The 18215-nt window shown below is 38.6% G+C and overlaps 2 protein-coding genes across 2 annotated transcripts in view; one reads left to right on the plus strand and one right to left on the minus strand.

Annotated features, from left to right (window-relative positions):
- Positions 1-3551: 3551 nt before the first annotated feature.
- On the minus strand, positions 3552-6921 carry LOC124263888 (FAD-linked sulfhydryl oxidase ALR-like). The gene is made up of 3 exons (XM_046698615.1): positions 6758-6921; positions 4959-5070; positions 3552-4486 (listed from the first exon to the last, which is right to left on the minus strand). Exons 1-3 carry the CDS (start codon positions 6882-6884, stop codon positions 4324-4326), a joined length of 402 nt encoding a protein of 133 aa, XP_046554571.1. The 5' UTR covers positions 6885-6921; the 3' UTR covers positions 3552-4323.
- Positions 6922-15603: 8682 nt separating this feature from the next.
- LOC124263803 (serine/threonine-protein phosphatase PP1-like) overlaps positions 15604-18215 on the plus strand; it is a 35490-nt gene continuing 32878 nt past the window's right edge. Inside the window, exon 1 of the mRNA XM_046698520.1 lies at positions 15604-15906. The gene's annotated coding sequence lies outside the window, so the exon portion shown is untranslated. The remainder of the gene's footprint in view (positions 15907-18215) is intronic.

Genomic DNA, 18215 nt, shown 5'->3' on the forward strand with positions numbered 1-18215 from the left:
ATGCAAACCTATAAGGCCAGACCAATTTTATTTCTTGTTTTACGGATTTTTGTCCTCAGAAAACCTAAATGCAGGAGGGAAAATAAAAAAAAATAAAATCACCAGTCAAAGTAATATTCCTTCTAAATACTCGAAGTATTTTACTTTTGGCAATTTATGAAGTGTATATGGGGAAAAACAATCTAAAAGAAGTTTTCTTGTAAGTTTACATTTTTGACCCACAAAACAATCAGGATTTTATTTTTTGAGCGGGGAAAATTAATTTTTTTTTTTTTCTTATTCTTGAAAAAATATGACAGGCTGAATCCGTAAAACAAGAAATAAAATTGGTCTGGCCTAATTAAGATATTCAAATGTACCTTTAAGTTAGATGATTTGAACAAGGTGATCAATACATGTATATCTTATAAATATAAGTATACTAACTCATTACGGTACATGTAGGACATGTACGGAAAAGCAGTTTGTTTCATAAATGTCAGGTATGCAATCAAATTTCTCAAAATAAGGCACAGTATTTCTCAACTTGCTCAAATACTGATCACTAATTATCCATAGTAACTGCCTCATGTGTTATATCATTTCTTTAATAACCTTTCTAACCTATTATTTTGTATAGTTGTAATATGAATTCAAGTGTTGCTAAAATCTCATTGAAATCAGATCATTTACTCTGATTCAACACCTTTAATCTGTCAAGATTTGAAACCCTCTACAGGTCTCTTCAGGTCAACATTCTAGTCAGTCAATCAATGAGGTTCTATGTACGTGATACAAAACATACCTGAAAAATATAATGAACAGTTCCAAATGGGAAGATCTTTAGGCTGGGCTATACAGGTGAATGTTTTATGTGCACTGCTTTTTCTGAGCGCAATCCACTCACTCAACAGTTTACAGTCAAGGGAACGTTTGTGTTCTGAGGTTTTGCTATTTTAATTTAGATAATGAAATAAAGCAAAGTTCTTTAAGAAAGCTGCCATTTATTTGTTCATTATAATAAGAGTTTACACCTGTTCTGACCTGCCGGGTTTGACAATTGTATATGCAGAGAGGTTGGAATCAGAGTAAAAGATCTGGGCCCACTTGCACAAAGCAACCTTAGCACTACGACCATCTTAAGTCTATGTATGTTAGAGTTAGCACTAAGACTGCTTTGAATTTTAGCATGTTTAGAATGTGGTTTGCACCGATTCCAATAATGGATTTTGTAATTTATCGCCAAAGGCTGTGCAACTACCGATTTAACAAGACTTGGTTGATATTCCCTGTATTAAAAAACCAGTTGTGATGAATCATCTGTACATATATCAAGTAAGATTGTTTTTCAAAAGTTTCTGAAATCATTTGGCTACCATACTTGTCATCGGAAACATAATGATTCAAAGGGTGCTGTGCAAATGCCATGTGAAGATGCTGATGTGTAACAGCTGTTTTCATTGGCCTGCTTCATCCCATAACCTGCCCCATGTTTGCTGGTCAGAAAACCATGTATGGAGGACAACTGGTTCTCAAGTACAGGTCAAGCTATGTATGATTTTGTACAAATTGTGTTCACTTCCAACATGGATTTTATTTTGTTAAGTCTTGAAAATGCTCAATTTGTAACTTAATACTTTTAAAATAAATACATCAAACATACATGACTTATTTATTTAATGAGTGAGGTGAATGAGTTTAGTTTTATGTGGCTTTTAACAACATTCCAGCAATATCATGGCGGGGGACACCAGAAATGGGCTTCACACATTGTGCCCGTGTGGAGAATCAAACCCAGGTATTTGGTGTGACGAGCGAGAGCCATAACCACACGGCTACCCCACGGCCCGGGGAAGGTGAGGCGTTAAGTTGCAGACAGGGTAACAAGTACCATTTATGGGTATGAAATGGCCAGGGGATCAAACAGGGTTGCCACAGGTCAGGGAAGAAATTATTTTTTCAAGATCAGGGAAGTTTGTTACCAGACAGTGAAAATTGAAGTTTTGGAAAAAAGTCAGGGAAAATTGCCTTTGGTCAGGGAAAACTAGTTCTTTTCAGACTTCACAGAGGCAACGATTGTATGATTTTGAGTTCCTTGTCTGTATTAAATGTGTTTTTGTTCAGAGATTGGTATTATGAACGTTAATTTACTTGTTTTGGCAGTTTCCATTTGTAGACATATTTTGGAATATGTTCCATGGATGGTTGACACAGAAATGTGACCAAATATTCAATCTGAAGCTCTCTGCTGAACTTGTTATATTTGGGTGTGACTCAAATACTGTCACAGATACTGTTTTTGACCTCGTACTATCAATGGCTATATTCTTTGTGTATAAATGTTGGTGTCAAGGGGTAAAACCACACATTGATCGTTTTGAGAAAGTGTGTGAACAGAGATATTCTATTGAGACAATTAGTTTCTCAAGCAGAAATAAACTCAATAAAGTTTACACAAAGTTTGCATTCTATCATCCACTTTTCAATTAATTCAGCCAAAGTATAAGTGAAAAGCAGACACAGAGAAAAGCTAGCAGCTTATTTTAAACTCACAGCAGGATTAGCATGAATGTGAGAGTGAATGAGTTTTTTTTTAGAAAATGTCAAACTTTCTACCGGTAAGATTTCATACTGTACAAATGTGAGTCACCCTTTTCCTGGAGCCAGGAGGTGATCCTCAATCTTGTAACAGTGACTTTTTGACAATAAAAACATTGAAATAAAAAAATAATTCAAAACTCTTATGTCAGGGTTTGCCAGAGGTCATCTTGATGTTAGATGGATCTCTGTATTTGGTTGATTACATATGATTACTTTGTCTTAAGTAAAATAGGTGGAAAGGTCGGCTGTATGGGTGGTTGGAGGCTGAAATTTTATTTGTTTTCTTCTAATTTTGATCAGTGAAAAATCAAACTGGTCAGAGATAAGTCAGGGAATTTGAACTCTCGTCATCTGTGGCAACCCTGTCAAACCGTGAACCTTCCGCTCTCTGGGCTGACATCTATCCACTGGACCTAGAGATTGACTGTATCCTTTAGAAGAGTTTAAACAAAATGAAGTAATAGCTGACCACAGGGAGCATGGATGACCCAATAGCCTACCATGCTGCAGTTCACTGTGCAGAGTTGTGTCCCTTGGCCATGTCAAAAATCCAAGCCTATGGCTTTGAATAGATGATTGCCATGATCATGTTGGTTTCTCAGGTAAATATCTAGGCCAGACCAATTTTATTTCTTGTTTTACGGATCCAGCGGTCGTATATTTTCAAGAATAAGAAAAAAACCTTAATTTTCTCCGCTCAAAAAGAAAAATCCTAATGTTTTTATTGGCCAAAAATGTAAACTTACAAGAAAACTTCTTTTAGATTGTTTTTTGGCCCATATACACTTCATAAATTCCCAAATGTAAAATACTTTTAGCATTTAGAAGGAATATTACTTTGACATGGTCATTTTATATTATTTTTTTTCCTCCTGGTCTGGTCGATGCTTTTTTATTAGAACGAGCAAAGATTTATGTTTTCAGTGTCATCCATCACTAGCTTCAGGTAAATGTTACATTGTGGAATCAAATTAAAAAACATAGACACAATTTTTATTACTGTTTTCAGTAACAAGTGTATATAAAAAGGCATTTACATGCTAACACATGACAAACAAAGTACATTTTGAATTCCTTGCAACATATTCAGCACAGATGACTGTCACAAAAAATGGAATATAATGTAATCCAATCACATTGGGACTATCACAGCGACTAAAACTTCTGCTTAACATATCATTGAAGGGCACTACATATGAACTTAAAAGTTATTCTTATTTGAAGTTAATCAATAGAACTTTACAGGAAGAATATCAATGAAGCATAAAAAAAAATTAAGTTTAAGGTTAAAAAACAACCATCTGTTCTCTGTTCTCTGTAATAACTGAAACAATAACACATTAGTTTTCACCTATTCTGCTCAGAGAAAGCTAATAAAACACTGGAAGTATTTGTGTTGCAAGACCACATGAACAATGGGTGTTCTTTTACTACTTTGAGAAGTATATACCAAACATGAATGACGGTGAAGATGTGAATAGAGATGTTCAGCATAACAGACGTTTTAAACCTGAAGGAGCTGCTTCTAATTGTATAAGGATAACTGATACAGTTGTTATTTCCATTATAGACTTGCCTACGATTCAAAGTCACATCTTGCTGGTATCCGAATACACATCTTACTAATCAATAGTAACTTTACCTGCTACAGGTATTAAGCTGATGGTTCATTAATGACCCAGACCACAATCACGCTCAACAGTTCAAACACACTGTTTTAGAAGAACCTAGATCTGTACTTTGTCAACCACATGACCCATCTTTCCATCCATCTTTCCATCGCTCATCGACACGTCTACAATCAAATTCTGGTTTCCCAAGTTTGCGGTTTACATCATTATGAAGACGACACAGCCACTGTGAAAACTGATGTCTGTTGCTTGTATCAGGAGTGTTTGTCTTCAGGCTGAGAAAAGAAGGAAAACAAATTTGTCATGTTTGATGCTGCACTCTGCAACATAAAGGTTTTAGGATAGTGACCTACATATACTACTACATGTATATGTGTACTTGCATCTGGATCACATGATCTAGTGATTGATAATGTGAACAACAAACCATGATGTTGGGGTAAAATGACATGCTATCAAACATGGAACTGACCACCTGATACACATGTCTCTCTACCACTGAATCTGTTTACTTTTTACACTCAGGACACTGCTAATTACTAATTACAAACTGAAAACAGTTTATTTTAAAAGAACTGTTTTGGATAATACACAGAATCTCATTTTCATGTCTTTTAACAACAATCAATAAAAGTTAAAAACTCCTTCTCAAGCTTCAAAGTCTAAATCTTTTATGGGCATGTATTGAAATATTTCCTATCAAAGGACATTCTAAGAGATTTTCTGTATATTAGGTAGGTCTTTTACTTTTGCCTGAGGTCTTCTGCACAGTAGTCACAAGGATAGTACTTTGAGAAGAGATGCATGAAGTCCTTCATCTCTTTCTGCTGATGTTGTGATCTGCTGATGTTGTGATGGACTCACGATAGAGGGCACTCTGCTGACAAGTGAAGGCTGCAGTTCAATTAATAGTCTACATCACTTTAACATGTGTTATAACATATGTTTAGAATAGTTCTTTCACTAAATAACCTTTTTGGGGTAATTATACTATTCTAGTTGTTGGAGGGTATATTTACAGAATCGAGTACTTTGGTAAAGTGAACAAAAGGACCAGCTGTTGATGAAGTCTCTGTCATTCCCATCAGACAAAAACATGTCTAACTGAATCATCAAATGATATACAGGGCACTCTGATAAGTAAAATTTGGCACAAAATTGTTGGCTGAATTCCAAATTTCATTGCATGTATAAGCATAGTTCAATGAACAACTTATCAGGGCTGGCCTCAGTTGTCATCACTTTGACACATGTTAAATGTTTGTTTGATAACATATGTTGGATTATGTGGTGATCGCCAAAAATTGTTCTTTCACTAAATAACCTTAATTAATGAAGAAATTTGCGGGGTAATTATACTATTCTGTTTAGTTGTCTTGACTTAGGGGTACTGTGACCATGTGATGAAAATAGCTAGTGACCAAGTATACCCCGCTTCAGCATGCTCTCTTGAGGTTAATCAAGACTTTTATATTGTTGAAATATACTTGAATGAAATTGACAGAAGTACAGTTTATGATGCTGATTGACATTCATGTTGACTTAACATTCACTAAATCAATAAATTTCTTCATTCTTAGACCTACTTGTAACTGATATAACGAAAGTTTTGTGATGCACCCTACAAACAATTTTGTTATGGACAAGTCGCTAAACCCCAAACTATTTGCTCTTCCACAGTGCTATGAAAACAAATCAAAACAGCCCACAGCTCTGTGTACTGACAAGTCAATATGAAAGTACAGGGATACTGTTACCTTGGCAGCCGTCATGTTATCAGAACATTTTTTCTAAAACATTGTCTAATTGGACTATCAATATGTGCTCTCATTATTGCACAGAAAAGAAGGCCTGCAATGTTGAGACTGGAACTTGACCATGATATAGTAATGTGAATGCACTTGACTCAGGAAGATGAGTTTCTATAAGTTTAACTAGACTTTAACACATTTCTGACAGTGACCGATTCTTCTGAATTGAATTTACTGGGATTTGTTAACCATGTTAACTGGAGCTGGTAATATACATTTCTTTCTCAAAAACTACCCCAAATAGCTGCTAATTCAGATGTGGCATGACAGACCAGTGGATGTATTCGTGCGGGTACATGGGTGATGTTGCTCTCCTGCTATAATCTGGGACTGCCCGATGTTGATCATCTTCTCTCCATGAATATAAACATGTCAGTTAAGTCATTCCAATGTTCTATTCTCCAAAGGATTTGTGGTGATGTACAGTGTAAACAATTCTAATGTAAGGCTGAAACGGCTTACATCTATAAACTGTTCACAGTTTCATGTTGCCGAGAGCCTGTCTTATAAAAATACATACACAAAGAATATACAAATGATCATGATTAATAATTCAGGGCAGCTATCACAATTAATACATGATACGTTTTTTATGGATAATAACTTCTTTTCTATTTTTCAGAGGTGTAATTCTTGCTCTTTCATCAGGTGTCACAATTGCAATTTGCATGATGAAATTTATGACCGAGTCATGCCTACAGCCTACATTGTCACATCTCAATTGTATCGTTTTACACGCTATGCTAACCTTTTTAGGCGTTTTGCCTTGTATTTTCATCCATGTTGTAAAGTCTGTGCACGTTCTACAGGGTTTCTTAGATTTCTGATCATGCTGACTAAAATCATGCATGGGCGCCGCCATGTTTTGTTAACACTTCCGTTTTGCATTCGGAACATCCTCAAAAAAGTTTCCGTATCAGTCACTATGCCGAAAATAGCCGATTAAAAGCCGAACGATCCATTTCCTGTGGAAGTGCGCATGACCATCAAAATGGCCACTCGGGGTGCAACGAAAGGTAACTTATTAATACGATCGTGACGATTTAACCATGTTTAAGAAGTTTGTTCAAACATACAGAGATGGAAACAAGCATACTGTCATAAATGCACACCATAATAATAAGTGGCACTTTTGCAAACGCCTTAGATCAAGGCCTAGGCTAGGGGTCCAATCACAAAGTTGTAGTTTCACCTTGAAATATTATGCTCTGAGCTCATTTACCAAAGGATTTTGACTGGTTGTCTTATTTTCGACTCTATTGGTCATTAACCAATACAATAAAACTAAATAGGTTTCTGTGTTGTTTCAGTCGAGTACAATTAATATTTGAACTTTAATTATAACATTAGGTAACTTACTTTTTGTAAGCCATGTAAATCCACATATTTTGGCAAGGCGTCAGGTTTTCCATAGCCAACTTGCCAACCCTTGGCTCATGTGACACTGATCTATTGTGCTTAAATTATCAACGGATTTGATAAACATAAGAAATGGACATCAACATGGAAATATTACTCATAAATAGTAATGTAAAATGGAAGTTATTTGAGATACATTGTCATTGTGCCAGTTTGGTAGCCGACTCAGTGCAGTGGTGTAAGCCATACAAAGTTGCAGTCTCAGACTTGCAGTCTCAGTCAAACATTTTGTACATGTATGTCTTTTGTGTTGTTGACTAGGCATATCTCTCATCAAAAGAGGCTGGCATGAAATTCCAGAAGTGGTTGGTTCAATAGCCATGTGTGCATTTGGTACGTATATCAGGTCATAGATGCGGTAAAGTAACGTATAATGCTTATACTGCATTTCTCCCTTTTGAAACCCTTTCTACATGTAAGACTGGTAATAGTCCTTTTTGTTATATTTTCATGTAGAGGTGTCAAACAATTTATCAACAAGTGATGGTTCTATTCTTTTTTAATTTTATTAATATAAACATATACATGTAATGTAATCATTTAGTGATTGGTCATGTGTTGGGAGTATGGTGCAGCAAAATATGATACGGTAATAGGAAATAAAAAACAACTCACAACACACACACACACACACACACGATGGGGTCCTAATCGCGGCCAACTCAGACCACCTCTTGTTTGTTCATAACGAAATGATATGATGTCGTTATCTTACTGGTCACCAGAAAGGAAGTTTGACGAAAGTGTTACCTGTAGATAAGCTGACCCCCCCTCTACAGGCTGCTATCCTTTTGGTCTTCAAAGTTTGGCTTATCTACAGTAACGTACGGTATCCTATTAATGATTGGACATATTTATTGACTAGCGTTACCTCTTTAATGTCTTATTATTTACAGGCCTAGCTTCATTTGGACTTGGAGCCACCATGTATTTAAGAGATACTGAGTCTGCACATCAACATAGATACACTTATACAGGTAAAGCTGAAACCTAAAGGCCATGTGACATCAACGTTTTCACATTATTTCTGGAGAAGCAGCTATATGGACATGTGTTCAGGCTATTGGTGTGTGTTGTGAATATTGCTCATAATATATCATGGAATGTGTGGTCAAGATTTGATAGCTTTTAAGCCACTGTCATAATTGTTCATGTTAACCATGTCAATTTGTTACAAGGAGTGGACACTAGGTTACACACCACCTAATGTTTTCCCATAGACTTCTATAGTAACCTTATAATTTTTTAAAAAATAGACAGGCTATCAACAGCCATTCCATGTACACATGGGTACACTCTGGCCTTTAAACTACCATAAAAACACAATATCTGGCCAACTTGTCCGGCTCGTTTTGCGAGCACAGGAAGCGGAACACATCAACCCCAGTTCCGCACCAAATGTCACCTACTGGAAAATATCTGTACACACAATAAGCATAAGTGATGGTGATAAAAATGACAGCATTAAATACTTAAAATTGTGGTCAGTTTTAATTACTGGTTGGATGTGCTTTTAAAAAACAAACATCTTACACTATTTCATCCAATCACAGCTGTCACATGTCTCTGTCTCTCTTGACTTGTTTACATACGGGTCACACGCAGGGAGCATGTGATACTGATTTAGTGTAGTGGAACCACTAATGGTCACAATCAGCTTGTCACAGGTTTCTGTAAACCAATTAGATTTCAGAGTAAAAAAACATTCCTTCTTGATTTTTTGCTGCTGTCAGACTAATGAACCAGTGTTCGTGTTTAAGAGCAAATTAGTTTCTGTAGCATATTATAAATGAATTGGCTATTTAAATTTTAGCATCTCACTAAAATAATTTGTGAAAATTCAAGCGCTTCACTTGGATTAGACTCTATGTAGAGTTGTCTCCCTTGGTTACCTTTTCCAGAGCTGTCAAATTTCAAAAATATAATAACTAATGTCAGGTGAAACATCTTAGTTACTTCCCAAGAACACTATTATGCTGAGATATTGACTTAAACAGGGGCCAGCCTGGTTAGAGACAGCCATATGATATGCCTAGTCAGTCCAAACTCTTTTGTGACCAGAACATTCCAGTAACATAACTTAATTTTAGGTAGAATTGTGTCCATGCTGAAGTTCAGTCACAGACTAATATACCAATAATGTCCACCCCTTGTTTCAATTTCCGAATTTCAATTCAAGTCTTTCCTAATCTGCATGACTTCTGCTGAAGTTTGTGATATTGTTGTAGCAGCTGGTGATTACAGAGAAACAAAGTCTCAGTTGCACACAATAATTGCATCATCTATGAGCTTGACACAACAGTTTTAGGCTTAATCTTTTAACCAAACAAAACTGGCTGCACAGGTACACTTATTATGTTGATCCTTATTTTCCAGTTGTGCGAACATCTGATGTGGACCCAAATAAGAAAATATACAACTAGAACTATGTGGTGTGTGCGCAGTGATCAGCCGAGATGGTACTCCAACAACAGTGTCAGCCTGTGTGTATATAGAATGTCTGCTAGTAAAGTTATTGAAAACTGAATATGATGTTGCCCTTGTTTATCATCTGACCAGTGCTTCGTTGTTACTTCCAAACTGAAATATGAATGGTCTCTACAACCTTTAGAAACTATGCGAGGAGTGGGTACTTTCATCACCATTGATTTTTTAAAGAATATTTTGAGCCATTCTTGGTTCAAATAAGCCTCCAGCAAACTATGCTTACCTTACAAGGTGACTGAAGGATTGGGTGCTCAGACTGTGGTTTGGTTGAATGTGTTTTATAGCAGCCTGATGGCATGGTGTCTTCCTTATAATATCTATCCGTGAAGATGTGGGTTAGAATTTGATCTTCAGTAACCCATGCTAGTCGTAAGAGGCAACTAACAGGATCTGGTTGACACACGCCATCATATCCCAATTGCATAGATCGATGCTCATGCTGTTGATCACTGGATTGTCTGGTCCAGACTTGATTATTTACAGTCAGCCTCCGTATAGCTGGAATATTGGTGAGTGTGGCGTAAAATTAAACTAAACTCACTCACTCACATTCACTCCTTATAATATCAGTCAATCAGGCTGGTTGAAGAGGGTACTTAATGTCATACCAGACTGTATGTCACAGGATTGATTGGTCCAAACTTGAATATTTACACAGTGATGTCAAGAGAGGTAATACTATAGAGTTTGACAACTAACATCAAATAAATGTGCGAATCACATGGATTATTCAGTGTTTGAAATATTTTCTTTTGCTCTACATCAGACAGATTTGTTGTATTCAAAAGTTGTCTCCCTTTGATAGATGGATACATGTATGTGGATTGTGGTACTCATGTTGGGTGATTTGGTTGAGGTTGTGTCATAGTATATTCGTACCCCATGAGTTGGGTCACTACACATTTTATCAGTGACTGGATTGATGAACTTTGATAACATGGCACATATCAACCGCTGGTTTTTCTTGACTAACAGGATCGGGTGGTCAGGCTCGCTGGCTTGGTCGCCACGTCATCGTCATCGGTTCCCAATTGCGCAGATCGATGCTCATGCTGTTGAGCACTGGATTGTCTGGTCCAGACTCGATGATTTACAGACCGCCGCCATATAGCGGGGATATTGCTGAGTGCGGCGTAAAACTAAACTCACTCACTCTTGGCCTCACTTGATTATTTACATACTGCCATCAAGGGCAGATACAGCTTTTTGAGAAAGAGGGGGTGCACAGTTCATTTTCATCTGCTTTCACGAGAGTGTCAATGGTCATTTAATAAACTTTCAAGGGGTGGGTGGGTGGGGTGTTGTTGCACACCCTGCACCCCTCAGGATCGGGATCATGATAAAGTTTGAATATTGACAACTAGCATTAAAAGGACATGTATTAAATACAGATTAGGGATATGACAACATCATCATGTTGAGTACTAACAGTTTATTCTAATGGAAATTGAAGTTTGGAATAGATAGTCGGAACCCCATGCTCATCCAACCCAAAATGAGGATTGGCTGCTAACAGTCCTTAGATGTGGTCCATAGAATCAGTCTAGCAAGAGGGGTGGTGGGGTAGCCTAGTGGTTAAAGCGTTGGCTCGTCACTCCGAAGATCCGGGTTAGAATCCCCACATGGGTACAATGTGTGAAGCCCATTTCTGGTGTCCCCCGCCGTGATGTTGCTGGAATATTGCTAAAAGTGGCGTAAAACCAAACTCAGTCAGTCAGTCAGTCTAGCAAGATCACTGACTATTTCTGCATATACACTGTGCTCACTGTGTAAACCCATTGTAACTGGTATGGCATAGGGTTCTTTGTATTTCAGTATCAACCATAAAAACACACTAACTGGGGCATGATTTCTTTATTTAGGCTTTTTGATTACAATGCCTACACTGTTCTAGTGTTGCAGAGATGAAGACAGAGGCTCTCAGCAGTCTTATCAAAATTCATCTATAAGAGAGATAGATACATAGATCCAAAACTGACTTATGCTGGAAGCATTGGTTGGGTGACAACAAGGGATATCTTCTGGAAATATCAACCATATAAGTGCATCTGGTGCTTTCTGTACCATTGTGGCATCATTGGTTACCATTGTGCCAGAATCAAATGACATCGGTAATATCTCTTACTGAAGCTGATTAACTGCACTTTTTACACTTCAGGCGCTCATTATTATTGTTTATGAACTAAACCAGCCAAAAGAAAGATCTTTTCTGGATGATAAATAGAATATGAGCCTTCTTCCGATATGAAATATATCAACATAAGTCAATAGAAGTTTAAGATTCCTTGGTTTGGTGCCTTAATGGAATATATACAGATGGAAGAAAGTATCGCAACCTCCTAAGGTTATGACAGGACCTATATTTGATCACAGTTTATACGTCATGCGTATTCACAGGAAAATGTTTTGAAGCCAACATGCTAAAAAGACGTTAAAACAAAAGCCAAGAATATCTGTAATACTGTTTGTAATAAATCTGAAATTAAGATAACATAATGAGTCAATAAAAGTATGGTCAGCCCAAATGGGTAGCACGATGCATAGTCCTAATTCATACACCCGATCCACAAATACGGTCTCTAGATTGAAAAACAGAAGAAACAGTATCTTGTGTAACCTCCGCCCACCTGGCGATGTTTAGAACCCCGTCGTCATTGAATGCACAAGACGCTGAATCCAATGCTGGGGCAACCTGATCCATTCTTGGTGCAATGTTTGCTCTAATTCATCAATATTCTGGACTGGTTGATCTCTCTGACGAACCTTACGCCCCAGAATGTCCCAAACATGCTCGACAGGGTTTAAATCACTGCTTCTGGTTGGACATGGAAAGGTGGTAACGTCTTGATGCAGGGAATCAATGACTGCGCGTGCGCGATGTGGCCTTGAGTTCATCCATAAAGATTGGCCTTGTTAATGGGGGATAATTATCAAAATGAGGTACTACATACCTCCTCAAGATTTCCTCTTGGCATCTTTGTCCTTCCACATTTCATCTCTCTGTGACAAGCTCAGGTTTGCAGTCATACACACACAGCCTCCTACCATCAAGGATCCTCGGCAGAATGGAACCTCTTCCAGATTCCTTTGAGCATATGTCATGTTCCTCTGTCGCCATTCACGCGTCTTTCCATCAGTAACAAACAGCAAAACCCAGCTCTCGTCTGAAAAATGGCTCTTCCTCCAAGAAGCCAGGTTCCACCGATGCGATGCGGGTCACGGCGCCACCGTAATCTTGCATCCACGTGGGTACGTGTCAACAAAGGTCAACGGACAGGTCTCCTGGACCCAGTTGTTCTCAGTCGATTTCTTACAGTTTTATGACGCAGATGCTGATGTGGAAGCCTTTGCCGTTTTAACATTGGACTGGGTGCAAAGGGAACTAGCCGAACAAGTCTATGTAGGACTTCGTCTTAACCAGCTGGTATCATTCGTGGTCTGTCTGAAGGATGCATATCATTTACATCGTTTGTTTGGTGATATTTCCTCGCTAATCGACTGACTGTTGAGGGTTGGTGACCTAATTGCCTGGCATTTTGTCTCATGGACAACCCGGCATTAACCATACCTATAACTTGCCATCTTTTGGCTGACGTTAGTTGAGGGGGTGCCAAAGAGTGGTATAAGATAAGTATGCGTTTTAGCTCAGTTTTCTAACAAGAGTGAATGATAATTGAAACTGTATTTTCATGACATGAGGGGTGTAAGTGTTTCATATGTTCCACACTTGTTACCTGCTAGCATGTTATTGTTTTTCATGTTGTTATATTGCAATTTTCAAGAGGTGTTTATTAGATGTTGCGATACTTTATTCCACGTGTATATATGTCCATTGGGTCAGAATAGAGATATTACACACTGGATAATCGGGTATGTGTAACCTTCCTGTTTGTGTATCAACGTATCCCAATGGCGTCAGTCTTTGTTTATGCTGTCGACCATCGGTTTGAATTGTCTGAACTTGTCTTATAAAAGGTCAGGCGACATGGATGGAGTAATGACTACACTATAGCACAACACTCATAGAGCTGTAACTACACATGACCTTGCTTTGCCACAAAGGAATTAGGTTCCCGTACGTTACCAGTTCTATTACCAATTCCAAAGGCATTTAGAAGGTGGACGAACATGAATACATGACACGTTTTTATGGATAACAGCGTCTTTCTATTTTTCAGAGCTAATGCTTGCTCCTTCATCAGGTGAATGCTGAGTGAAACGAAGCTGAGTAAACACGTGTCATTTATTCAGTGTTATAACCATAAAGACAAACCAGAGATGTCACCGTATCCCAATTCATGCTGTTGATCCCTGGATTGTCTGGTCCAGACTCCATTATCTACAGACCGCCGCCATATAGCTGGAATATTGCTGAGTGCTGCGTAAAAATGAACTCACTCACTCACAAATCAGAGACGTTATAAAGCAAAGCAATGAAACCCCCTCCTCCCATTTTGTCATTCTCTTATTGTGCTGACAGGCGAGTAGCAAGCCAATGTTTTCGTGTAAGCCCGATAGGTTGCAAAGGTTTATATTTAGATAGTATTGCCCATCCGTTTTACCAACAATCATGTGTAAGCCCGGGCTTTTGTTCATAATGGTAGCTACTCCCCTGGCTGATGTAGGGATTGAACCTACCCACTAATGGGGACTATAGCAGACTATTGTTAACGTGTCCTCATCTCATCGTGTATGGCCGCTGTACCCTTCTTATACCGGGAAGGTGCATCTGGTATTGATGTCAGTCCACGGAATCATCCTGTTAAAAGAGACTACTATGGGCAGGCAATCCACAACATCATTGAAAACTAATGGAATTAACTCCCATACCTACTGAGTGATTTCGATTATCTCATTGTATATAAGTGATTAAAGAACAGCAATCAAAGCACTCTAAATGAAGAAGAGCCGATAATCTTTCCTTTGTTGTAACTAGTATGCAGCTGATAAGTTCTCAGTGGAAAAATAAAAGCAACATTGTGTGTTATGCTAATATTGATTTTCCCGACTGGTAACGTTACATATATTTGAACATCAGAGTAGTTCTTGTTGTGATTTACGCTTCATGTGAGGCCAAACAAATGCGTTTGTTTTTCGTTAAAACACACCTTTCCAGGCAGCCAAATTAACCCTGGATACCGTGTCTTTGATCAAGTGAACCTTGTCTACTCAGCTCCATCTATGAGTTTACAAGGTATTTTGCATTGAAATTGGAGAAAACTGTTATTGCTTTGGAGATTTATTAAATATGAATAACCAAATAATAATCAGTCGATTATCTGCCAAAAGATTCCCATAGGCGTAAAAAGCAACATAGTGGTTAAAAATATATAATGGATCATTGAACAGCATTGATTACACTGGCTGTGGTTAGCGTGTAACGACAACAGCGGCAACTCAACGACAACAACTTTTAAGTCACTTCACTGCAACTAAAATATGCACAACCTATAAGAAGTGTTTGCATATGACAACGGAAAGAATGGTTTAACCCGTGATGTGTCTGCTCCTGATCAAAATACACACCAAGGAAGCGGCATATAAGAATTTATGCTGAGTCGGGAGATTCAGTCGCCATGCAAACCACCGTGATTATAATTAGTAACAATACTGCCCGTAGCAACTGTATTCACCCTGCATGTTGAACCACGCCCTCGCCAGCTGGGAAAGTTACAGCTGTTACTATGCACATACGGTGTCACAATATCAAATCTGCATCCTGTTTAATACAACATTGACCGAGACCAATCTTTTATCAACACAGCGTGGAAGCTGCATGGCTGAGCTAAAGCACGTTTCACTGTAAAACACTGATAAGTGTGGTGCTGGAGACATATTTCTGCCATTGATACATTAATCCCTCTATATATCTGGATGATTCAGTTCAAGTTGATATGGATGCCATATGACGTGTTTGGATTCAGCTTAGTCAGCTTGCATGGGTATATGATCGGAGCCTCCAACCGCAAGGTATTCAGGTATGGCAAGACTCACTACTGGGGGATTCCGGGATAAAGTAGGCCCCCAATATTCCCAACCCTTGTTGAGAGAAACGACTGTGAGGTAGGGGCACTATGAACGTGTATCATGATATCTGGTAGAATAATTGTCTCCACGCCCGTGACGTATAGTCAGTCGGGTCACCTGGTTGATTTAGTGTGTCATACAATTTGGTACATTTAATACGTTATGGTACACTGGTTGATCGATTTGTCAGAACAGATGATGGCGTTTGTGTGTCAGGACACCTGGTAGACTTTGCACATTGGGATACCTGGTAGATTTTTTGCGTTGTAACACCTGACAGATTTTGCACATTGTTACACGTGGTAAATTGTGTGCTTTGTCACACCTTGTAGATTTTGTGCGTTGTGTGACTCGACGTCTTGTAGATTTTGTATTTTGGAACATCAGGTAGTTTGTGTGTGTTAGGACACCTGCATGGTAGATTATATGTGTCGGGACACCTGCTTGGTAGATTATGTGTGTCGTGACACATGCATGGTAGATTATGTGTGTCGGGACACCTGCATGGTAGATTATGTGTGTCGGAACACCTGCATGGTTGATTATGTGTGTCGGAACACCTACATGGTAGATTATATGTGTCGGGACACCTGCATGGTAGATTATGTTTGTCGGGACACCTGCATGGTAGATTATGTGTGTCGGGACACCTACATGGTAGATTATGTGTGTCGGATACACCTGCATGGTAGATTATGTGTGTCGGGACACCTGCATGGTAGATTATGTGTGTCGGGACACCTGCATGGTAGATTATGTGTGTCGGGACACCTGCATGGTAGATTATGTGTGTCGGGACACCTACATGGTAGATTATGTGTGTCGGGACACCTGCATGGTAGATTATTACCTGCATGGTAGATTATGTGTGTCGGAACACCTACATGGTAGATTATGTGTGTCGGAACACCTGCATGGTAGATTATGTGTGTCGGAACACCTGCATGGTAGATTATGTGTGTCGGAACACCTGCATGGTAGATTATGTGTGTCGGGACACCTGCATGGTAGATTATGTGTGTCGGGACACCTGCATGGTAGATTATGTGTGTCGGAACACCTGCATGGTAGATTATGTGTGTCGGAACACCTGCATGGTAGATTATGTGTGTCGGATACACCTGCATGGTAGATTATGTGTGTCGGGACACCTACATGGTAGATTATGTGTGTCGGGACACCTGCATGGTAGATTATGTTTGTCGGGACACCTGCATGGTAGATTATGTGTGTCGGGACACCTGCATGGTAGATTATGTGTGTCGGAACACCTGCATGGTAGATTATGTGTGTCGGAACACTTACATGGTAGATTATATGTGTCGGGACACCTGCATGGTAGATTATGTGTGTCGGGACACCTGCATGGTTGATTATGTGTGTCGGGACACCTACATGGTAGATTATGTGTGTCGGGACACCTGCATGGTAGATTATGTGTGTCGGGACACCTGGCAGATTTTGTTTGTCAGGATACATCGCAGATTTTGTGTGTCGAGACACCAGGTAGATTTTATTTCATTTCACTGTTTAAAAAATTCATTAGAACTAAAATCAATGTAAAAGATCAAGACATTTAATACACATCTAAAACTATACATTACAGGCTTGCTGTTTTAACTAAAAATAGCTTGTTTTCTATACGCCATGATGCATTGTAACGTTGAACAATATCTGTACTGTGACATAGATGTATCTGTATGTTAGACATCTATTTTACAGTATGTAGTATAGACACGACACAGTATAGACATACCCTTTTGTTTATAGGGTATTAATCACAACATTTGCACATTTATTGTACTGATCTGAAAAGTATACGTTACAACAAAAAGTCACCAAGGCATATCATTTCTAACCTTTAATACAGCCATTACCTACCAACATTGGGATATAGAACTGTTCCAAATGACGTGTCGTGATTTGCTCGGCTCACTGTATGTCACCGTAACCCAGCGGCGTGGGACGTTGTTCATAACATCACCCTCTGGTTTGTTTGACCCCGACTGAATTATTTACTGGCCACATCGATACATCTGGAATACCTCTGCGCAAAGTGGTAAGTACCTGTCATAGTATGAAACGGTGCCCCCAGCCGTTTTGCTTTACAATATATTTATATGGACTAAAACACAAGGGCAGACTATTGTAAACAATATATAGACACTCCTGTTGAACGTCAGGGTCCTTCGTGATTATAGTAATGAATGACATGATCGCTGACATTTCCATAACATTATATAATGTATATGCGACCCAA

The sequence above is a fragment of the Haliotis rubra genome, unplaced genomic scaffold (assembly GCF_003918875.1).
Source record: "Haliotis rubra isolate DU_JTF1 unplaced genomic scaffold, ASM391887v1 Scf9, whole genome shotgun sequence".
Lineage (NCBI taxonomy): Eukaryota > Metazoa > Mollusca > Gastropoda > Lepetellida > Haliotidae > Haliotis > Haliotis rubra.